Source organism: Homalodisca vitripennis, unplaced genomic scaffold, assembly GCF_021130785.1.
Source record: "Homalodisca vitripennis isolate AUS2020 unplaced genomic scaffold, UT_GWSS_2.1 ScUCBcl_2354;HRSCAF=7027, whole genome shotgun sequence".
Lineage (NCBI taxonomy): Eukaryota > Metazoa > Arthropoda > Insecta > Hemiptera > Cicadellidae > Homalodisca > Homalodisca vitripennis.
In genome coordinates, this window is record NW_025778496.1 from 87,370 (window position 1) to 112,146 (window position 24,777).

At 35.0% G+C, this 24,777-nt stretch overlaps 1 protein-coding gene across 5 annotated transcripts in view; it reads left to right on the plus strand.

Annotated features, from left to right (window-relative positions):
- The window catches only part of LOC124371993 (actin-related protein 2-B), a 40,304-nt gene that overhangs the window by 14,039 nt on the left and 1,488 nt on the right, over positions 1-24,777 (plus strand). For 2 of the 5 annotated variants that reach the window (XM_046830362.1, XM_046830366.1), the window contains 7 exons: positions 745-753; positions 2,774-2,853; positions 4,950-5,085; positions 11,813-12,022; positions 12,819-12,968; positions 14,183-14,276; positions 23,175-23,359. In XM_046830362.1, the coding sequence (XP_046686318.1) occupies positions 745-753; positions 2,774-2,853; positions 4,950-5,085; positions 11,813-12,022; positions 12,819-12,968; positions 14,183-14,276; positions 23,175-23,359 (864 nt within the window). Of the gene's footprint in view, positions 1-744; positions 754-2,773; positions 2,854-4,949; positions 5,086-11,660; positions 11,709-11,812; positions 12,023-12,818; positions 12,969-14,182; positions 14,277-23,174; positions 23,360-24,777 lie in introns of all 5 variants that reach the window. The other 3 variants (XM_046830365.1, XM_046830367.1, XM_046830363.1) reach the window with 2 other exon arrangements.

Consider the following 24,777-nt stretch of genomic DNA (forward strand, 5'->3'; position numbering starts at 1 on the left):
CCCTGTGGTATCCCTAATTTTATTTAGACTAAATCTGATTTTCCTCTACCTACACATAAAATGTGCTGACAATTTTCAAGAAATGATTTCATTAGATCCTCTTTTACTCCATTAAAGCCATAATAAGCCAACTAATGGAGTAAAGTTGTGTGATCAACAATATCAAACGCTTTACTCAGATAGCAAAATGTTGTGTACAAAATCATTCGATTCAAAAGCCCGAATGACATTACTAACCTAGGATTCCATGACTACTATGGATCAACATTTAATAAAACCAAATTGTTGACTACAAGTTATAACAAAATAATAACTAGAAAGCTAAATGTAAATGACACTCTAAAACTTTTTAAAAATGGGAGTCAAAGAAATTGGCCTATAACTAGTTGGAAAATTTTTCCCTTTTCTGAAAAATAGACACAACTTAACAAAAATAGAATGTTAGAATACTTGAAAATTCACTTTCTTTTAAACATTTCATTATACAACAAGTTAAAGTTTCAGTAAAACTGTGATAATGTTTTTCAAAAAAGATAATAAGTAAGTTCATAGATAACTATCACAGGGCTTAAGCTTTGCCTATCAGTTTGACAAGGATTATTAATTTAAGATTTAAACCTAGGTATGACCAGCTCATGTCAATATTGAACTATCAAAAAATAGTTTGTATATTGCTCTAAGATTATGCATTATACGTTAGTATAATTGTTTCACTCATATTTTTTAATTTATGCTGCCTCCTAGGAACTTCCTGTGAGTCAATCTCTTCTAAATAGTTTTCTCCGTATTTTGCTTGCTATGTCTTTTTTTTACCTGTAATGAATTTTGTTGTTTGTTATTAATATTTTCACAATTTCATTTAAGCAGAGTCAACATTTTCCCAATATGGTTTATTTGTTCAAAGAAAGGTTCTTTGAAGGAAAAATTCTCTTTCAGTGGTTGGCAGCATTGCTAGTGCTGAGTGATGTACAGCTTTTTTCCATTATTGTCCTTGAAAGTTTATGGTCTCGCAAAGAGGTTGTGTTATTTGTCAGTTTTTGAAATATAATCTTTAGAGCAGTGGCTGATGTTTTGTATGACTGTGTAAAAAAGCACCACATTTAAACATTTGGCACAATATTCTTCAAAGAGTTGTTATCTTTACCCATGAAGAAGATCTAATTTGTTTCCCTGAGAATATGCACAAAACTGCGCATAAAAAGTTATGGGATGTTGAAATTAGTACGAAAACCGTAGTTCTAAGGCTATTGTGGTTTCTCAAGCAAAAAAGAATTTAATGTAGGTACCCTGATCAAAATACAACAATTCAAAATTCCATGAATAAACCCAAAATTTTTGTCAAAAAACGCCATAGATAGCTTTGTGTTTAATCAATTGTGTTGGCAACTACTGGAAGAGAAAAGTATCCTTTCTGAGAATATTGTTTCTCTACCTTTTGTATGTTGTTTTTATTTAACTAATCATAGATATATTTTATCTTATATTTTCCTTTTTAACAATTGAACATTATTTCAATGTTTGTTCTTTTGACTTACAAGTTTAGTTTAGATTTACACTTTTTCATAAGTAGTATGTTAAATATTTCTCTTACTGCTTTGTATAATTGAATCTTGTTAAAGAATGGAATGGAGAAAGTGAGTACAATATTTTAACCCTTCCCACGCGGCAAACGGATATATCCGTTAGGCCTAATTTTGACCGAAACGCGGTAAACGGATATATCCTTCAAAGTCTATTTTGTGTTATTTAATAAATATTATTGTAGTTGCTGTGGAATCCGCTAGAGTTCAAGGGAGTGGTGAATACTTGTTCCGAAAAGCAGATGTTACAGTTTGAACCTCATTGGCGCGTCGCAGTGGTGGGAGGGCGTGGCTTTGTCCCTCGTGGCGTGATTTAGCCTCAGTCTGCGGCGAACCATTACGCGGTAAACGGATATATCCCGGACGGCATATTTTAGTGTTTAACGCTGTTTTGCCATATTTCCTTATTTACTGTTCGTGTTCCTGTTGTATTTAGCATTATATTATCTTTTTATTCTGTTATTACTTTATTTGTTGTGTCGTTATAGGCCTATATTGTTCTATGCAATGGCGAATGCTGACGACTTTTTGTAAAATTTGAAAATTTGTTAAAAAATATAGGGGTCTGATTATTTTATGATACTGTATTATTTTTTTTTTTCCTAATAGCCACCACTAACTAAAAAAAAAATTAGTCGGTAAAATGTAAAAGAAAATGTTAAAGTTAATTACGCGTTATGAGTCAAAATTGAAAGATAAATTCTGCGTGGCAAGGGTTAACATTTTCAGAAATGTTATGTACAATGTAATCATAAACGTATTAAGTTGGTGAACTATCCACTTAAGTGGTATTTTAAATATAATCATTATAGTTTCAGCAGTGTTTTAATTAGTTAGATAAAGTGAATAATTCATCAAAGTTTTAACATACTTGGAAGATTTTGTTTAGAAGTGTATTTTTTACAAAGTTTTGGTAAGTAAAGAAAAATTTGAATTAGATTTTGAAGTTTATTGTTTTAAATGTTTATACTTTTGAACAAGTAAAAAAATCCTCCATCATAGTAGGCATAATGTTTATTTTGAATAACAGTTATTTATAGTGAAAGTGATGTAACAAGAATTCACTGCACTATTGCATCCTGGTTGTCACTGCTACACAACAGTTGCAACATGCTTGTACAGAGAATTGTTCTGCATGTCAACTGTCACTGCACTCGAGCAATTTCGCTAAAACCACTTGTGGACACTTTCAGGACTTGATGGTAGGCGATGAAGCAAGCAAACTTCGTTCCATGTTAGAGCTCAACTATCCCATGGAAAACGGAATTGTCAGGTATGGTTTGCATTCAGTTGATTTAACCAATTATTTAGACAAATATTTTAACCCATTGGGGAACTTGCCCGAGCGACATTCGTTGTACCCTTTCTAGACCTTAACAATCACGTATTTGTGTTTCCACTAGATCGCAGTTTTGTGCCCTAGAGCATCCTTATAAGCAATTATTCCGTTTCGATGCATTATGTTTGCACACTGGAACCACAGCTATAGCTTGTTATTGTTTACATTTTGCCATAATGCTCAATTTTCGTCACTTCAACGTTTTGCTTACATTCTATATATTGTGTTCTCAGTGTTAAGTGCTTAACTGTTTATAGTTGTTGAATGAGTTTTTAGTTCTTCCCCTACCTCATGGAACAAGACAATTTGTGTACTTCAGTCGTAGACAGATACTTGGATAGAGATATCAGATACTCAAAGAATGACACAAAAGTGAATTATAATAAGTAAATAAATGGTAATTTATGTAATAGTTTATTTTGATTATAATTTTAATAATAACAATTTAATGTAACAAACAGTTTTATCTCATTTCCCAGACAATTAATTCATGAGCTTGTCATTAAACCATAAAAAGTAAAATATGTTTTTTTTGTATAATGCTTTATAATTAAGTAATCCAATAAAAACCTCTTTTCCATATAAAATATTGTGCTGTTTTGAATAAAACAATTATTGAAACATAAACAGAAAAAGTAATAAAATATTTACAGTTGCTTTTGATGTTTTGTTTATACATTAAAAAATTTGTAAATATATACTAAAAAAATTAAATTAAATAATTATTGTTTGGAGAAAGCAACAAACACTATTGTAAAGCAACGAAATAGACTAAATGTCCTGAAAAATTTACCAATGTATCTGTATCCAAACTAATTTTACTAATATTTTAGTACACGCATGCAGTTTTGCCAAAATCAATTCACACATTCAATCCTAGAGAGGCTAGGTTAATTGCTTCCTCAATGGGTTAAACAAATATGATATATGAGGTTTTGAAAATACCTTTTTAAATTGTGTTATGACATCTTTAAAGATTTGACTGGTCATATTAAGAATTTTGAGAATGATTAAAAGAAATATCACATGAATTTGGACTGTATTTGTTTCAGATCCTTGTACTGTATTATCTCTCATGTTATCCAAATGATCATGGTTTAACAGCTGGTTAATAATAGAAATTCAGGATTCTTGATGAGACATCTCGTCCTGTTGTAGCTCTAATAACTAGTAGGTTGTGTGGACATATTTATTTGGAAACTTAAAATTTAAAAAAAATCTACATTTAGTTTTACACTGTAAAACTTCCAAAAATTTCCAATAAACTTCAGTGTTTGAGTTGAAAATTAAATTAAATTAACCATTCTATCTAACATTATGTGTAATACAAATGTCGAGAAACTAGAAAAATTGTTTTTTCTTTTTGTTCTCTTAGGACAAGAAGCTTAGAAAATTACACCAAGTCCTTTAAGAACCTTTGCACTGCTTTCGGAGTGACAAGATATTTTGGATAGGTAAGGTTGGGAGTAGGGGCCGCTTCCTGTTGAGATTCATGAGTAAAAGTTTAGGGCACTAATCTCAAGTCGTGTTCCCTCAGAAAAAGAAGAAGCCAGCTCTGAACCAGCCTCTCCAGTCCAAGCAGGCAGGGGGTGGCATACCCTTATGTCTAGTCTGGCAAGAACCTTCAACTCTTAGGAAACAAACCCCACCAACTCCAACAGTCATTTCCCACAGTAGATTAGACTTATTGAATTACCCTTGTACCCCAGAATCTCGACATATGCGGTTAGTGATGTGCCGCTTTTGGACAGCCATAAGGTTGCCCAGATTTAAGTTACACATCCGTTTTTGCTGTACCCACTGTGGGTTCAACTGGAAGGTATAAACCAGCCAGAAGTAAACCCTCCTGAAGAAAGAAAATTAGTTAAAACCATTCAAGAATTCAAAGTAGATAAAATTATCTATGTTTCCACGTATTTTTTTACTTGCTAGCGCACATGTGTGTTCTAATAACACGACACATAACAGGTAATAAGGTTAACATTTAACAGTGAGTGATAAAGTTTAATGTAACAAATGTTTTATTTCAGGAATTGGAAAGACATGTGTCACGTATGGGACTACACGTTTGGCCCAGAGAAGATGAATATAGACCCTAAAGAGTGTAAAATTCTATTAACTGAACCACCAATGAATCCTATCAAGAACAGAGAAAAAATGATCGAGGTAAGATCAAGTTTGCTGGGAGAACATTCTGAGACACGTTACTGTTAATTGGAGTAAGATTTAATTCATTAGATTCGTATTCATATTGCTAGATGAGGAGGATAATGGAATAAAGTGTGCTCTAATTGGTAGAAAACTACACAACAAACTATTGTCAGAAAAACTGATAAGACTAATCTGAAAGCACCTCGTAGCTGAGATTGTTTCTAAAAGCTTTAGGTCAAGCATTATGAAACATTGTGTATTCAACAATAGATTTGTCCATTCCTGTTTCTTAGTTTAGTGTTCTTAGTTAAGTATCAGTGCTTGATAATCAGAAATTGCATTAAAAATTTTAATTAATTATGGTTATAGATGAATACTGTTTTTTTTTTTTTTTTGTTTTTTTTTTTTTTACGGGAAAATGGTCCAAACCTACTTACAAATATTTATTAACCTCCTCGGGAATCGAATCCGTGATCTCTCTGATAGAGAGCTGTAGCCTTTTACGCTACGGTGTGTTGACGTTGAATTACTAGTGAAATTAATAACAAATAACTGTAGTTGGACAAGTATTGTATGGGGTTTAACTGTAATCTAATGGGACTGTTTGGATTTTAAAATATTTACCCATCCAATTGGTACATAAGAGGTACCAGACTGATTTTCTAGCCAGGTGACACAGGTCATACAAGGTCAAATAATACGCCAAAGAGTAGTGAGACATCAACTGGCTATCTTTAGGGTTGTAGCCTTCATATTTATTATAAGCCTTTTCGTTAAGCCTTTTTTTTACTAAGCATGGCATCGCTGTGTTGTAACGTTCTCCCTATTCACCAGACGTTGTTCACTGTAAATTCTTTCTCTTACCAAAAATGAAATCTACACCAGTAGGAGCAAGATTTGAGACAGTAGACAATAGACAATAGACAATATACTTTAATGACATATTCTTTGAGAACAGTACATCGAGTCAGTGGTCGTTAGATTCATAAAAATAAACATGTTTAATTGTCACAAAATTCCTTTTCTGTATAGTAGGGGTTGTCTTGTAGCCATAGATTTAGCTTTCTCTTGAGTGTCTTGACTGGTTCTTCTTTGAGATGGTCTGGTAGGCGGTTGAAATATGCTGCTCCCTTGTATGAGGGTTTCCTTCCAAACAGGCTGAGATGGTGAGTTGGTAGTGCGAAGTCTGCAGCATGACGAGTATTGTGCTGGTGCATGTCTCTATGCCTGAGTTGTGCTGTATTAACAGCATGTAGAATCACTTCTTGAATGTGAAGTGATACTACTGTGAGGATCTTTAGCTCTTTAAAAGCGTCTCGACAGCTTTCTCGTGGGGCGATATTTGCAAGGCATCTGATTGCTCTTTTTTGTTGTACCAGAATCCTCTCTAGATTGGTGTTACTTGTGCCTCCCCAGGTTGCAATACCATACCTCATATGTGATTCAAATAAGGCAAAGTATGCTGTTTTTGCTGCTTCCAAGCCACTTATTTGTTTTAGTCTCCTAATGACATAAGTGCATGATGAGAGCTTTTTGCAGAGGCCGTCTATGTGCGCTGTCCAGGACAGGGAAGAATCTATTGTTATTCCAAGGTACTTTGTGCTGTTTTTTGACTCTATATCTGGTAGTGTTATGTTAGTGTTGTTTTTGTTTCTGGTAGTAAAGGTTAGCTGGACTGTTTTCTTTTCATTAAGAACCAGTTCGTTTGTTGTGCAGTACTGTTTGGTAATGTTGAGGGCGGTGTTGGTGTTTCTGGTGAGTGTTTCAAGTGATCTATGTGCCAGTGTGATGGCTGTATCGTCGGCGTACATTACTGTATGGCAGGAGTCTTGTAGCCAGCTTGGGAGGTCATTTGTCAATAGAAGGTACAGTATGGGGCCCAGGACAGAGCCTTGCGGAACTCCTCTATGTACACTGATGAGTTCTGATTTCATCTTCTGTTTGATGTTGTTATTTGTGTACTGTATCTCGACAAGCTGCCTCCTGTCATGTAAGTAGCTGTGAAACCATTTTTCCGTTGTCCCTGTCACACCTAGAGCTCTTAATTTGGAAAGTAGTCTGTTATGATTGAGACAGTCAAAAGCCTTGCTAAAGTCTAGGAATAGGCTTGTTACTTTGTTTCCCTCTTCTAGTTCGTCAATTATATGTTCTGTGAATTGTATCAGGGCAGTGGCAGTTGACCTTCCTTTTAGGAATCCATGCTGTTGGCTTGTGAGCAGTTTGTTTTGCTGTAGGTGAAGGAGAAGTTTTTCCAGAACTACTTTTTCTATTATTTTTGAGAAATTTGAGATGAGGGAGATTGGCCTATAACTACCTGTGCTGGTGTTTTCGCCGTTTTTGTATTTTGGATACACTTTTGCTGTTTTCAGTAGGTCAGGGAAAATTCCTTGTTGGAGTGATTTATTTGTGATATCTGTCAGGGGGATTGTTATCTCTTCTTTGCAGATCTTGGTTAGTTTTGCTGATATCTCGTCAATGCCTGAAGAAGTCTTTGGTTTGAGTGAGTTTATGGCTTTTTTATATCAGAATGCGTCACAGGTTGAAATTTAAATTCAAAATTTGCTGCTGGTGCTGGTTCGTCTTGTTCCGAGGGGTTTAGGCTGATATTACTGGCTTGAAGTGTTCTGTCTGCAATTGTGGCAAAAAAATTGTTGAAGCAATTTGCTATGTCTGCTGGGTCTTGTATGGTTTCATTGCCTGTTTGTAGCTTCCATTCAATGGTTGTGTTTGATTTTGCCTTTCTTTCGTTATTTATTACTTGCCATAGTGCTTTGGGCTTGTTATCAGCTTGTTCTATGTGAGCTGTTGCTTGTTCTCGTTTCAGAAGCTTTAGTCTTAGGTCGTAATCTTTCTTTCTTACTGCTGCCTCTACCTTGTCCTCAATGCATCCTGTAAGTTGTTCTCTTTCCAGAGCTTGGATATATATATTCTTTAGTCTTGTACATTCTGCATCCCAGCACTGTATTTTTGTACGAGGCTTTCTATTTGTTGTTATTTGAGGGCATGTTCTGTTTAGTGTTTGCTGCAGGATTTCGTGGAAGTTACTATAGGCTGAATTGGCGTCATTTGTTAAGAGTACAGAGTCCCAGTTTTGGCCCTGAAGACTTGTTTTGAAACGATCTGTAGATTTTTTGTTGAATATCCTTTTCTTCTCTCTTTCACGTGGTGGGTTGATTTTTTGGCTTTGCACTGAGATGGCTTGTGCTGTGTGGTCTGAGAGGCCTGATGTTATTACAGATGTTTGGATGAGATGGTCGTCGATATTTGTACAGATCCAGTCAATAGATTTGGCCGTTTCAACAGTAATTCGCGTAGGCGGTAGGTTCTCCCGGACAATACCAAAGGAAGCGAGGAGTTCTTCAATTTTGTTGTTGTCACTGTTTTCAACTAAGTTGTCAACATTTATATCTCCCATAAGGATCGTTCTCCTTTTTGTTTGTAGAGCGATTTCGAGTTGGGCTGATAAAATGTTGACCGCATGGTTCAGGTTTGCACTTGGCGGTCTGTAAACTCCCAGTACTTGGATAGTGTGTTTTTTCATAGCTATTTGAAATAGGGCCGTTTCACATATCAGTTCTGATTCAGATCCGCTCGTGTTTAAGAGCTTTATTTGATTTTCTATTTCCTTTTTTGCATATCCCAGAACGCCCCCTTTTTGGTGATTTTTCCTTGTGAAACCTCCGATTAGAGAGTACCCGTTAAGGTTCATGTAATGTAGGTTTTCTTCAAAAATGCCATGTTCTGTTAATGTTATAAGGTCCGGGAGGTGATCATTCAGGAAGTGGACCAGCCTATCCAACTTATTTGAGAGCCAATTTATGTTTTGGTGCATGACGGTGACTTTGTGTGGCCTATGATGTCTTATAGGTGATCTGTATGACATGTTAAGCACCTTGGTGGTTGTTGCTATTTCTGAGATTCTGTAGTATTTTACTTCCTGATTTGTTCTATTTATGTATGGGATTTGGTTGGTGTCACCGATAAGCATTACTTCATGTACTTTTGCGAGGAAGGATGCAAACAAGATCTCTCCCGCATGTAACATGAGTGCTTCATCTATAATGAGCCTGGTATACCTGCCTCCTTGTTTCAAATGATGAGTAGAGTTGATAAGAAATGAATGAACTGTTCTGAAGGAGTCGTTTGTAGTTTTTTCCTGTTTTGGATGTAGGTTATTGAAGCGTTTCCGGAAGTCCAGTGCTGCATCTCTGGTCGGGAATAGAACAATATCACCATTTCTGTAATTTTTTAATATAAAGGTTGTTTTGCCACATCCTGGCACTCCTTGAACAAGGTTTAGCTTGATGTCAGGGATCATAGATATGTTTATGTGTTTGATGCTGTTGTAGAGCCTTAGGTCATTTAAAATGTATGTGTCGTCAGATGTTAGGATGTTGTCATTTATGCAGATATTGTCTGAAGCCACTTTGTATTTGTTTTGTTCATTTCTTGTCAGATGAATAAAGCGTGCACCATCAAATCCAAATTGGTATACTTTTGTTGTTGCCGTGTTGGTTAAGAATTCTCCTGTTTGTAAATTTATGATGGCATATTTATTGTTTGTTTTTTCACAGAAATCTGCTAACTTGAGGGGTTCTTTGTGTATGTGGCTTATGTTGTATTCTTTATATGTTGAAGATAGGTTTGTAAGTATATTTCTTTCTTTAGATTTCCACAGTTCCCTCTGTTCTTGCATTGCTGCGTGCATAAAGCGGTTTCTGTTTGGTGTTGTTGGTTGTGGAGGTGTATATGTACTTGGTAGTGGAAGAGATCCTTGTGCTGTTCTCCATGAACTATAGATTGCTTCACATGTCCTTGGAGAAAGTCTTGCAATTTTTCTTTGATTCTTGTCAATTGTGTCATCAAGGATGTCATCTATGACCTTTTTTAACTCTTTGTTTTGGGTGTAAAGGCGGAAGCGGTGTAGGTATGCATTGCTTGAGTATTGTAGGACAACCTGTAGGAGTTCTCTGATACTTGATTTGTTTAGGTGTATGCTTTTCAAGATTTCTTCCAATTTAATTGAGAATAGTATAGAAGCAGTTGAAGCAATGAAAGAAAACATTATGGAGACAATGAACATGCCTCAGAAGAGGACTTCAAAATGTCTCCTTGGTCATCACACTGCTGTAACAGCTCCTTAAAAGTTAGTGGACATAATATCTTTCAGATTCTGTGATAGCCGTGGATTTTGGGAAAGCCTTGAAACAGTGACCTTTTAGGTTCTCTCGAGCTTTGCACACTTTTAGCGATCAGCAATTGCAGGTTGTTTCTGTTTAATGACTATGTGGAACTCTTTGTAACTTTTTGTAAAAGCAGAATTGATAATTACATTGTTTAGATAAAAGATTTTATGAACGCTTAAACAGCAGTTTCCTGGAAATGTTTGAAAAAATAAGCCTCATTTTTAGATGCGTTAAAAGATTTTATATTACTCCAAGTCTTCTTTAATTTTCTGTTTTTGTAAACCTCCTAGATCAAAGCATGAGTCACTAAAGCAGCTTTACCAAGGTGAAAGCACAATTTAATTGCATAATCCTGCTGTATTGAAAATTCCAACTTTGTCATTTTTTGTTGTAATAAAAGCTCCAAAAACTCACCATCAACTTTTATACCCGCGATTCTTACTGCGTCAGAGCTTGTACGTTAATACTTCCTAATCTGTTACTTTGCTCAGACCCCCACCTCAAACCCTGTATGACACTTATGACCAAAGAAACAATTGAAAAAAATGGACTCATCCCTCCTGCAGCATGTGTGTCAGGTACGTATAAGTTACCGCTGTGTTGTAGGTTATGTTCGAGCAGTACCAGTTCCATGATGCTTACATCGCCATCCAGGCTTTTGTAGGTCTCTTACTCGGTGTGACACAAATCTGTCCTATCTAAGTTACCGTTGTGTTGTAGGTTATGTTCGAGCAGTACCAGTTCCATGATGCTTACATCGCCATCCAGGCTTTTGTAGGTCTCTTACTCGGTGTGACACAAATCTGTCCTATCTAAGTTACCGTTGTGTTGTAGGTTATGTTCGAGCAGTACCAGTTTCATGATGCTTACATCGCCATCCAGGCTTTTGTAGGTCTCTTACTCGGTGTGACACAAATCTGTCCTATCTAAGTTACCGTTGTGTTGTAGGTTATGTTCGAGCAGTACCAGTTCCATGATGCTTACATCGCCATCCAGGCTTTTGTAGGTCTCTTACTCGGTGTGACACAAATCTGTCCTATCTAAGTTACCGTTGTGTTGTAGGTTATGTTCGAGCAGTACCAGTTCCATGATGCTTACATCGCCATCCAGGCTTTTGTAGGTCTCTTACTCGGTGTGACACAAATCTGTCCTATCTAAGTTACCGTTGTGTTGTAGGTTATGTTCGAGCAGTACCAGTTCCATGATGCTTACATCGCCATCCAGGCTTTTGTAGGTCTCTTACTCGGTGTGACACAAATCTGTCCTATCTAAGTTACCGTTGTGTTGTAGGTTATGTTCGAGCAGTACCAGTTCCATGATGCTTACATCGCCATCCAGGCTTTTGTAGGTCTCTTACTCTGTGTGACACAAATCTGTCCTATCTAAGTTACCGTTGTGTTGTAGGTTATGTTCGAGCAGTACCAGTTCCATGGTGCTTACATCGCCATCCAGGCCGTGTTGACTCTCTACGCACAAGGACTGATCAGTGGTGTGTGGTGGACTCTGGAGACGGTGTGACACACATCTGCCCTGTCTAAGTTACCGTTGTGTTGTAGGTTATGTTCGAGCAGTACCAGTTCCATGGTGCTTACATCGCCATCCAGGCCGTGCTGACTCTCTACGCACAAGGACTGATCAGTGGTGTGGTGGTGGACTCTGGAGATGGCGTGACTCACATCTGTCCTGTCTACGAAGAGTACGCGCTGCCACATCTCACACGAAGGCTGGACATTGCTGGCCGTGACATCACCAAATACCTTATTAAGGTTAGAATCAATAAGTTGTGTTTAGTATTTATGGATTCATAAGAAAAACTATTTTTGTTCTAAACAACGTATAATTCAATACTTTGTGCAATAAGGGGGTGCACAACCTGTAAGCAATTTGCTACCTCTAACAATACATTACATTGTCCTTGTGAGCAATTTGCCCCAGTATAATTTACAGGAATTTTACAAATATAAACTATAATATTTTTTGGAAACTCACTGTCTTATAAAAAACTATAGTAATAAAAACTATGAAAGGATACTATAATACTTACTTTCTTCATACAAACTATACGATTTATAACAGGGTACTTACAAACTCTCTGGTGGTCTTTTGGAATTTGCTTTTCATGTTAAGGCAAACAAAACATTTAATGTAAAGATGGGTGAGAAATGCCTAGTTTACCAACTGTCTGCATAAAAATTTTGAATAATTTTTCATTTCTTCTTTAAATATTTTAAATTAATATGCAAATACGCAGTGGAAATTGAAAGATAATTCTGATCTGGGGAGGCAACCAACAAATATGGCCGCCGAGTTGTCAATTAAAGTAGCATGGCCATCTGTACTGGCCATTCGAGTTGCGAGGACAAGCTACGGCAAAACTAATGCAAACTGCCTGCAACCTTGAGTGTGGCCAGTGTTGCTGGCCTTTCGAGCGCAAAGGGTTAGTGTTTTATTGAGTTGTAAACCATTCAGTATTTTATAACTTAAATTGCATTTAACAATACTAAAACTTTAATGTATCAACGTGTTTTGTGTCTTTGTAACCACATTGTTTTCCATGTACAGTTGCTGCTGCTAAGAGGCTATGCGTTCAACCACACGGCAGACTTTGAGACCGTTCGGCAGATGAAGGAGAAACTCTGTTACGTCGGCTACAACATTGAGACTGAACAGAAATTGGCTCTGGAGACGACAGTGCTGGTGGAGCCCTACACGGTGAGTTGGATCTTGTAACTGGACATCCAAAATGGTCACTCTGTTAAAAGAAAATCACCAAAAATTACAAACCCTCACATGGTGGTATACGATTTTTAGTGTCAACAAATTTACATCAGAATAACAATATATAATAAAGTCTGTTGCAATTAATTCAATGTTATCGAGGGAGGAATACAATTTTTGCATATTTACGTCACAGTATTATTGACAAAGGAGAAAAATATATTAAGTTAGGTATAATTTGGTGGTTCCTACAATACAAAGGCTGTTCAGAAAGTAAGAAACGTTTTGGAATTTAAAGAAAACCATAAAAGTGCCACTCAGAGTGTTGTCAAAACGCTGTTTTGCTAGACAGGTCTTCATTTTCGGGAAAAAATTGAAAATCCATGACCATCATGATTGTGGTAGGCATCCAAAAACGTCAAACCTGCCCCTATTCGTTGTTCTTTATGGTATCTGTAAGCATTTTTGGCACCGATCTTGCACAATATTTGTGGTAGCCTAGCTTCTGTGAAAAAAATGTCAAACAATAAAGTCCATGAAACTTGTGGAAAATGAATGAAAAAAACTCAGTTATTGTGAAACGGTGGTTTTTACGAATCTTTTTGTCATCTTTGGTGACCAGATCGACAGTCACAATGCTCAGACGTCCGCTCTTCTCTTGATCATGAATTTTTGCACCACTTTCTGACAAAATTTTCAGTCCATTACGTTGTTCTCGTACACCTCTTATACCTCCCGATTAATTTCTAATGATTTAAAATTTTCTGATAAAATGAACGAATCCCAGGCTGCATTTCAAAACAGTTGATTTTTGATTGCAGCACACATTTCACATTTGAATGTTTAAAAACCAGGTAGTGAGGAGATATTCCCGTTGTTATGGCTGGGTGCTGACTAATGTGCTGAGCATGAGCACACCAATATATAAGCGATTGGCACGCGTCTGGTGGAAACGTTCCTTACTTTCTGTATAGCCCTTAGTATCTTCATAACATTGACATTATAACTGTAATAATAAACTCAAGGTTTGTTTACTTGTAATAAATCCAATAAGAACGTATTTCATGATTCAGATTTTTACGATTCAGATTGAGGTTTGAGTTCATTTCATTATTTGGTCAATTGATTTGATAATCATCTAGTTGCTTGATCTTTACACATATTATTTATAAATGTAGCAATGAAGAACCTGTTTTTTTTTATTTCAGTTACCAGATGGTCGGGTTATCAAGCTCGGTGGAGAGAGGTTTGAAGCCCCAGAAGCTCTCTTTCAGCCACATCTCATCGATGTGGAGGGTCAAGGTGAGTTGTGTACTCGTTTGTAATACTTAACCCTATGCACTCGCTAGGACACTTGCTGATTTCTCGCTCACCTGAAATTAAATCTCAGGTAGTCATCCTCTCAGCTTGCCGGGCTGGCTGGATCCAGTCTGCAATTGCGTAAAAACATTGGTCAGGAAGCGGGAATATACGTGGTAGCAGTGCCAATCCTTGCCACCTCCCTCACAGGCCAAGGTCACGATTATGATTTCACGCCTCCTACTGATTTGTATTTAAACGACAGTATACGGGCTTCGGCCTCTTACTGGGATTTAAAAGCAATTCTCAAATACTTACAATGTTCAACAGCTTTAAGTTCAAAAATTGTATTACTTTACTTTTATTAGTACTAGTTGTATTATTGTTTTCTTGTAAATGTACCGTACCAAGCAATATGTAAATTAAGCTGTCATTTTCCCTAATTTGAAAGTATTTGTAATATGGAAATACAATCAGTCTCAGTTAGGTTGTATAATTGAATTTAATTAATTTCTTTGCTATAATCTTTTGTAAAATGGTAAAACCGTTGGAAATAAATAAATAAATTAGGTCTCAGATATCAATAGAGTATAAAATAATTTCCAAATTTTGATGTTTGGCTCCACCAAATCCACTAGTATAGCAATAAATTGATACGATACTCTATAGCAACGACAGTGACATTGACACTTGGATTTTAAAAAATCCAAACAATATTTGCTTTGTAATGTGCTGGAAATAGTGAAATATTATGTTAGTTCCTTATATGGCCAAGAGATTGCGGCACTTCAAATCAAATCAAATCAAATCAAATCAAATCAAAATTTCTTTATTCATTGGCACAAACATTGTACACTGAATGGTGTGTCATCAATAGCACTTATACATTTATACATCTAAAGTATTATTATTAAGTATATAATTTGACATGTTCTGTATTTAAAATTCTTTAAAACTATAAAGAGCCTTGTCAATGAGAAAATATTTTAATTTTGATTTGAAAGTTGATAAAACATTTTCTGACTTTAAATATTGAGGTAATTTATTATAAAATAATTGTGCCCATATATTGAGGTTTTTTTGCGGAAAATTCTAAATGATGTGTGGGAATGGCAAGGTCATTTTGATGCCTGGTATTGTATTGGTGAAGTGTACCAAGCTGTGGCAAATTGGAAAAATCTGAGCTTTACCGATAATATTGTTTCATAAATATACATACCATACACGGTCATTATACCTAATGAAATAAAATGTTCTTTTGACGATGTGCCTGGTTTAAGTTTTAAAAATTGATCTTACTGCTCTCTTTTGGATTTTTAAAATTGAGTCTAAATTTCTAACTGTTGTGGCACCATATATTGAAATCCCAAACGAAATAACGGAATGAATATAAGAAAAATAGACTGTTCTTAGAGTTTTGACATCACAAAAATTTCTTAATCTATTTAAAGCATAAATGCCTGAAGCTGCCCTTGCGAGAACACTTTCAATGTGAGAGCTCCCAGTCCAGGTTCTCGTCAATCGATAATCCTAAAAATTTTGAATTTGCTACTTGGAAAATATGGCTATCTTTATTTATTGTTTACTGTTGGCTTGATTATTTTTTTTCATTTGTTTGTGGTTAAATACTATAAAGTTTGTCTTATCAACATTCAAAAAGTAATTTATTTGCTTCAAAAAATTGGGCCAAAAGTGATAAGTTAGTGCTGGATGACTCCTCCACTCCCTTTATTGAAGGTGCAGAAATTTTTAGGTTTGCGTCGTCGGCATAAAAACAAAGTTTTCCAGGTTGCCTGATTTTAGGTACATCATTGATATAACAAATGAAAAGTAAAAGGTCCCAGTATGGAACCTTGAGGAACCCCATGCTTCACATCTGAAATCGAGGATTTGTAAAGTTGTTATACATTGTCCCTTTGTTGTGGGAGAAAATATTCCAATTCGACAAATTGTTTTTTCTATTATTCAGATATGAATTTAACCATTCAAAAGCTTTACCTTCTACGCCAATTTGTTTTTAAATTTAGACAACAACAAAACATGAGAAATTGAATCAAAAGCTTTGCTCAGATCCATGAAAACTCCAATTACCTTTTCATGATTATCTATGGAGTCAATAACTGATTCAAGAAATTCTGTGGCTGCGGTTAAGACAGACTTTCCCTTTTGGAAACCATGTTGATTGCTGTTAATTATATTGTTTTTTTTTTCCAAATAAATTTTAAATTGATTGTAAAAAGCACGTTCAAAGATTTTGGAGATTGATGGAAGCAAAGCAATGGGACGATAATTTTCTACGTGGGTTCTGTTCCCTTTTTTTAAATAGAGGTTTAATCTTTGCAATTTTTCAATTTTTCTGGAAATATTTCCTGAAATAAAAGAAGAATTTATTAAGTGAGTGATAGGTTTTATTAGCGATTTCCTGGCTTTCTTAATGAGAACAACAGGAATGTCGTCATATCCAGCACTAAGCTTGTTTTTTAGACTGATCATAATTTTCTCTATATCTTCTTCTGTGACTGGCTCTAGTCTAAATCTAGAAAAATTACAAATAGGTTGTTGTTGAACTGAAGGTCCTGTAGAGCTTGACAAATTAGGCAGTATAGATTTATCTACTAGATCTGAGAAATATCTGTTTATAAATTCGCTTAAGTTACCAGGGTCTGTACAAAGTTGATTTCTAACCTTAAGCTCTATATTTTTTATTACTATTGTTGTTTACACCAACTTCCCTATTAATCATCCTCCAGACAGTGGCATTAACATTCACAGACTTTTTCCAACTGACTATTAAGATATTGTTTCTTTTGATGCAGAATATTTGTCTTAAATAATTTGTTTCTTGATTTTACCTCACTATAAACAAGTGGGCTTTGAAGTTCTCTAGCTAGGCTACTTAATTCAATAATTTCTAGCTTTTCTAATCTGAGCTCATCTGTTAACCACATATTTTTTATTCAAACTGTTTTCGACTTAAGGTTTTAGGAAAATGGAGGTTAAAGTAGAACAATAAAATACTATGAAAAAACATCATATTTTGAAGTAACAGGAGCTAAATATAAGTCTGTCCATGATTCTTGTTGCAATGAATACAAAAATGAATGTGTGTTTAAATCTGAAAACTTTTCAGTATACATTTGAATGGATTCATTGGGATGAACAGTAATTTTACTTTTATGTTTAATAGGGGTATGTAATAATGCTAAGAACTGCCCATCATGGTCTGAGAGTTGAGTATTAATTCCGATTAGTTTGATAAAATTCATATTAATGTTGGTGAAAATGTTGTCTATAGTTGTGGCTGATGACTCCGTAATTCTAGTTGGAAATTTTACTAAAGAGCACATTCCATTAGAAACTAACAAGTTGTTCAGTTTCAATGCACTGTTGGATTGTCCCATCATATCAATGTTTATATCCCCCGCTATTAAAATGTGCTTATATCTTTTGTCTACATGTTCCAATAAAACTTCCATACTTTTAAAAAATTCTGGTTCATTTTTTGTTATGGGATTTCTGTACAAGCCCACCACTAATAAATTTAGACTGTTTTTCGAGAAAAATATTTTTTATTTCAACCATGCAACATTCAAATATTTCATCCTTCAATAAATATCCAATGTCTGGAATTTTGATTTCTTTCCAAATCACACTTGTTTTGGATAAAATTACTACACCGCCTCCTCTGCAGCTTTCTCTTGCATAGCTAGAGTTTAAGACATAACCATTAATATTTAACCTTTGAAGCATCATCTTGGTCATTTTTATGCTCAGTTAAAATTACTATATTAGGGTTTATTTCACTCAACGTAATTTCTAAAAGATTCTAAGGATGATTGTAATCCTCTAATATTTTGATGGAACAACCCAATTGTGCTATTGCTTACAAAGCTTCCAAAGTCACATGGCTTATCTTTAATGACAGTACATGGATTATTGTAAGTACTGTCTGAAACATAATTTAAATTGTAACTACTACCTAGGTGACGCTCCTGTGCACAGGAGGAAGACAGTTTTTTTTGAGGTGTAGCATTCAAAGAGCAAACTGAGGCAGGGTACTGCCTGATTTAATGATTCACCACAACACCATTACTCTGCTTTAGCGCCTCAGAAAATGTGAGGTCGCCCGGTGCCACAAACACATCACTAGCCCGATCCTGTGATTCTTGCTGATTCCTGGATAGCGTCACCAAACTCACTGGAGACCTCACTGCTGCTGGTTGATGTGACTCAAGATTGATGATTTCTGATGGGTGGTTAAGAGCTGGTAAGGTGGGAGCAGTCTTTGTTTTCTCCTCAATAAGGTTCTTCAGTTCCCTGTTAAAATCTTCATGAGATAAACCATTCCTTAGTGATCGAAATGATTTTTGAAAATATGAGACAATGGTAACAGTGGCTCCTGTGCATTGTTGAAATTTTATTACATTGTTTCTAGAAAGAGTGTCAAACTGACCCTATCACGTACGCAGCCCATTGGGGAGCATATCAAGTGCTTCAGATCCCTCCTTTTAAAATTTTGAGACAGGTCAGAAAAAGCAGTGTCATAGTCCTGTTTACTTGTTTGCCATAATATTATCCTTAGTTATAAGACTATACACTGTTGCACTGTTTGCATTATCTTGTAGAGCCAGATGGCGTGTTAGGCAATGTGATAGTTTAGGCTGGCCAAATTCCTGTTTGAAGACGACAGCCACACCAGCTGACATGTGACGAGGGTCATCCAAGTCCCCGGAAATGCTGTGTGCGAATCCGACAGTTTTGTCATATCGAAAGCGTTTTAATAACATCTCTCATAGGTGTTTCAGTAAACATTGATGGTATTACAATTTATTTGGGATTCTGTATTTGTTATACTATTGTTTGGTTGTGTATTTAATTTCAGAATATAGTCAACAATCATTGATGCAAGTTTCTTCTTTCCACTGTGATTTAAATGAATGCCTTTTCGGGAGAAGTGAAATCTTTGAAAAGAGTCGAGATCGATAAGACTAACGTTGTTCATTCTAAGAACTAGTTCCCTAATATAGTTGTTTGCCAGAGCTATGTTGTAATGTATCATATGGTCTGGCTGAACATCATATCTAGGAGGAATTGTTGTGATACAGACTGGTCTGTTCTTACTTTCCAACCACGCCAGGATAAGAATTGAATTGTCTAACTGAGTGATACAGCGGACCAAAAATAGTGGCTAGATCAGCTAAATGGGAAAATGTCAAGGTACATTAAGAGAAGCGTGGGCAGTTGAGGGAGAGGACATTGTCATAAGTCTCTGAGCTGACAAAGAGAACAGCCATGGCTAGTGGATGAGCGCGCAATAGAATCTCTGTCTGGAAAAGTGACGGGATTCGTCGATGCTATACAAGGTGTTCAAGTCCCCCCTCCCCCTCCCAGGACATTTGTCAGTGATACGTCAAGAGCACTTGTGTGCCCATTTTGCAGTAAATGTGTTAAACATATATTTTTAACTAAAGAGTGTTGTTTGGGTTTAATTATTATGGTATTTGTCATTACCAAGATTCACCCACAGCTTTGTAAGTTTGTTTGTACACAATAAAGTAACTTTTTAAAATAAATTGATACAACGAAGAATATATCAGTCTTATCAACGAATCCAACAAAGTAGCTCGATAAAATGGTGTATGGTTTTTTTTTTATTTACAAATCTGTTTATGCTCGATTTTATTATTGCTATCGTGGTCAATGCAGGTAGGTTAGAACATTATTTTTACCTTCAATTTTGACCTTTTGACTCAAAAATAAATGGAATTCTTCCTCGGACCAAAAAGAATGTATGTACCAAGTATCGAGTCTGTAGGATATTTTTATCAAGTGTTATCACATGGACGGATAGACCAGACACAATTTTAAGAAGGTCTTGTCCAGTACTTAAGAGAAAACCAGACCTTTAGAATGGTCCGTTAATTAATTCAGCTACTTATAAGAGTGAAACACCCACCCTTTTGAGCGTAATCTAACCCATCGGCGTATAGCGTATTGGTGGAGCCGTTTGATTTGGTTGATGCACAGCCCATTTCTAACTATACAAAACTGTTCTGATTCTTAAAACAAGAATTTTTGAACTTAGTGCTCAACGTAGTTTATCTGGTAGATTGCCCTGCATTTAGACAATAGACAATATACTTTATTTTACATATTCTTTGAGAACAGTAAGAGAGTCATAAAAAAGGTAATTATACAAATCAAAATTTTATAAAACAATTTACAAATCAAAGCTTTGTAAATGATAGTCCAGTCACTGGTTGATGTTCAAAGCTCTCCAGTTTAAAAACTCGTCAATTGAGTAGAAAGGATGTTGGAGGAGCCATCTTTTCAGCATTTTCTTGGGGTTTTGTTCTGTCTTAATGTCGGTAGGTAGGGAGTTGAACAGCTTTGCACCCATATATGAAGGCTTCTCTTCAAATAATGCTGAATGGTGTTCTGGTAGTGTAAAATCTGCTGCTCGACGAGTGTTGTAAGAATGTAAATCAATGCCTCTGGTCAAGCCATTTTCATGAGCATACATTACTGTTTCTAAGATGTACAATGAAACCACAGTGAGGATTGACAGCTCAACAAAAGATGTTCTACAACTGTCTCTAGGCTGCAGGCCTGCCAGTATCCTGATACATTTTTTCTGTAGAGTCAAGGGTCTTTGTAAGTTGGCTACACTTGATTTTCCCCAAACAGTGAGACCATATCGGAGGTGTGCTTCAAAGAGTGCATAGTATGCAGTAATTGCAACTGTGACATCACTTATCGATTTTATTCGACGAACAACATAAAGTCCAGAGCTTAGTTTGCTACAGAGGTTGTCCACATGAGGTGTCCATTTCATTCCATTGTCCATTACGATCCCCAGATACTTGGCTTCTTCCACAGTGTCAATGTTTGGCAATGGTCCAAAATCGTTCTTTCCTCTTCCAAAGACCAGTTGTTGCGTCCTGGCTTCATTGACTACCAAGTTGTTACTATGGCAGTACTGAACAGCCATGTTCGTTGCTGTGTATGAAGAGACTTCCAGCAATTCAGGATGTTTATTACCTAAAAGTAGAACCGTATCATCTGCATACATAATGGTTTTTGAAAATTCTTCCAAGTAACCCGGGAGATCGTTAGTAAAAAGAACAAATAAGACAGGCCCCAGAACTGAACCTTGGGGTACGCCACTTGGTATTAGTAAAGGGCTAGATCTTATTCCTCTGTCTGTGCACACCAAGTCAACCACCTGTTGCCTGTCTGTCAGATAACTTTTAAACCATCTTGCTGCTGTTCCAAAAATCCCAAATGCTTCCAGCTTCTTAAGGAGTTGGTTGTGGTCAAGACAATCGAAAGCTTTGGTGAAGTCTAATAGTACTGCAGTTGTTGTGTTGCCAGCTTCAAGTTGATCCACAATAAACTCCACCAAACTAGTAATAGCAGTTGTTGTGGATCGGCCCTTTATAAAACCATGTTGATGATTTGTAAGCATGCCATGTTCTACAACATGGTTCATGAGGCGAGAGAGTACTGCTTTTTCAAACACCTTAGAAAACGTTGAAATCAGGGAAATAGGGCGGTAATTGCTTGCCTCTGTGGTAATGCCATGTTTGAAAAGAGGTATTACTTTGGCCAATTTTAGTCTAGTTGGGAACTTTCCTTCTTCAAATGACTTATTAATAAGTTGGGTTAGTGGTCCAGCAAGTTCCTCACTGCACACCTTTATTAGCTTTGAAGACACTTCATCAATTCCAGATGATGTTTTGGTTTTAAAGGAGGAAATTACTTTTTTCACTTCTTCTACTGTGGAATGATGTGTAATAATAGTATAATAAGTAATACATAAAAATTTATGTGTACCATTGTATATATTTGAACTTGTAACTGGTTTTATGAGATGTTGATTTTAATGCCTTTATTTATAGATTTATGTGATCAATTTATTAGTTTATTTTTTAAGTCTAATTGGGTTTGTTTATTTAGATTTACTATATAAAGAAGAAAATATAATTTGAGAGTTAAGTACATATGCTATCAAACAGTTTTTGCTTGATCATCTACTTAATTTTTGTAATACTTTAAATATGACAAAAAATAAAGCATTTGACTTACAAATAGCTTGAATGCTACAATTTTATAACCTTCAAGTTCAAAGTTTATCTGTTAGATTGCATATGCATTCACTTGTGATTGTGCTGCATTTCATCATACATTGTGGAAAATATCAAAATATTGAGTTGTCTTACGTGTGGTTTATGCTAAACTATATGTAGTAATACATAAAAATTATTCCTATTTTATGAATTATATAATACTTCATATATTTTATTACATTTGTGTAACTAAATATTAATTTATATGCAGTTTATTATCTAATTATTATTACACATGCCTACTTGGTTTTTGTGTTCAATTTTCATAAAAGAAGGAGAAAATTTAGTCAGAGCATTTTTTGTTGTAACAAAAATAATGTTTAGAATACGTATTTAATTTTTGTATTATTTTAGAAGGAAGAAATAGTGACAAATCATCCTGAATAATATTTACTGTATAAAAACTATTCATTAATGGTTAAAAGCATTCATCATTTTATAATGTGCAATCTATTGTTATGAATAAAACATCTGAAACTTTATATTTTAAAACCAAATATTGTATAAAATTTTGGATTTAAAATAGTACATTAACATATACAAACAAAATTTCAAATTCTGCCAGAATTGAAAATTGAGAACTGAAACATTTAGATGATTTTGAGAACAATAAGTTCACTAAGAAACACATGAAATGTATTTTTGCAATTCAACTTCAAAACAATGTTAACCTAATCCAATCATTAATTTCTTATAAGTGTTAGATATTTTCTGAGTTGGAGTTTCTACAAAATCTACACGTTGAATACAGAATTTTTGTTTTTTTTTCCAGGAATAGCAGAGCTGGTGTTCAACACGATACAGGCGGCGCACATCGACATCCGAGCTGAGTTGTACAAACACATCGTGCTCTCCGGAGGTTCCACCATGTACCCGGGACTGCCCAGCCGGTTGGAGCGGGAGATCAAACAACTCTACCTGGAGCGCGTCTTGCGCAACGACATGGATAAGCTCAATGTGGGTAACCCAGATGTGAACGTTATTCTATTTTTGTTTTTATGGCATTTTTCTCTGTGACAATGCTTTTATAAAATAAAAAATTAGATATTTTTTGTAATTTTTGTTTTTGCTTGTATGTGTTAAATAAAAATTAATTTTAAAATCTTGGGGTTTGGGTTTGGTGCGTATTGGGGAACCAAATCAGTTATTATATTTATTTATTTACATGCAGTTACAAGTAAAAAAACCTAATTACAACAGAGTGGTACTAAAAAACAAAAACTACCACTTGTAAGCAAGTAAAAAGTATTCATAACACAAACTATTAAACTCAAAACGACATACAAATAGTATACATAAAAAAATCAACTAGCAATAAACAAGGATACAATCTATGCCAAACTATGGTTTATATTATTATGCTTATAAATGTTTATATATCAAGCACAGTTAAACATACCCTTTTGAATTCACTTTAACTATAATTGTTAAAAATATCTAAATTTAGAGCCATTGAATTGTAAAGTCGCATCATTGAGACTTTACAATTGTATGTGTGCATATGTTTGAATTTTCTTCATTTTTACAGTACATTTAAGAAGTAATATAAAAATGTGGCTCTTTCTTTTAGTGTCTCTGCGCTCGATACTCTGTTATTTTAATAATTTTGTTGTATTAGTATTAAACTAATGTAATGGAAAAAATTACATTAATAACTATAAAGATACGTTTCATATAACTTTTGTGAGATGTTAACCCTTTGAGTGCCAAGTATTTATTGAGTGGGTGTACTGAAAAGTGCCAGGTATTGTTTTATTGGGTGCACCTAAAAGTGCCAGCCCTTTTGAAGGCATTTTGCAAGGTTTCAGTAACAAATTCACAGTTTGATTATTTAATAAGCTATCAACATACTTTTTTGTAATTTTTCTTTGAAAACTCTGCCTAATTAACATAAAATAATAAAGTTACTATAAAATTAAATTTAGGAATAAAAACATGGACTTACATCAAAAAATTCCAGAATTTAAATTTAATTTTTTAACCTAATTATCATTACAATAAAAAATCATATAATTTTCTTTGTCCGTATCACTGGAAAGAGTATTCAATTGTCTATAAATCTTGAAAAATTCTATATGACCTTCAATAATGAGTGAGTTACACATTTCAGAAACTAATGTCACATTGTTTCCAGTAGCCATGTCAACCAAAAATGTTTATATGTCAGTTCTAGATTGATTTTCGTTTAAGTCAATTGGTCGGAGGTGTATTATAACAATTTATTTTGAAAATAACAGTTCTTCACAAACAATTTAATATAATATTAGTTTTAAAATATTGTTTTTGATTTTTAGTGATTTTTTTTTGTGAACGTCCGGTAAAATCAGACATTGGCATTCAAAGGGTTAAATAGAAAAGACCTTTGACAAATTGCT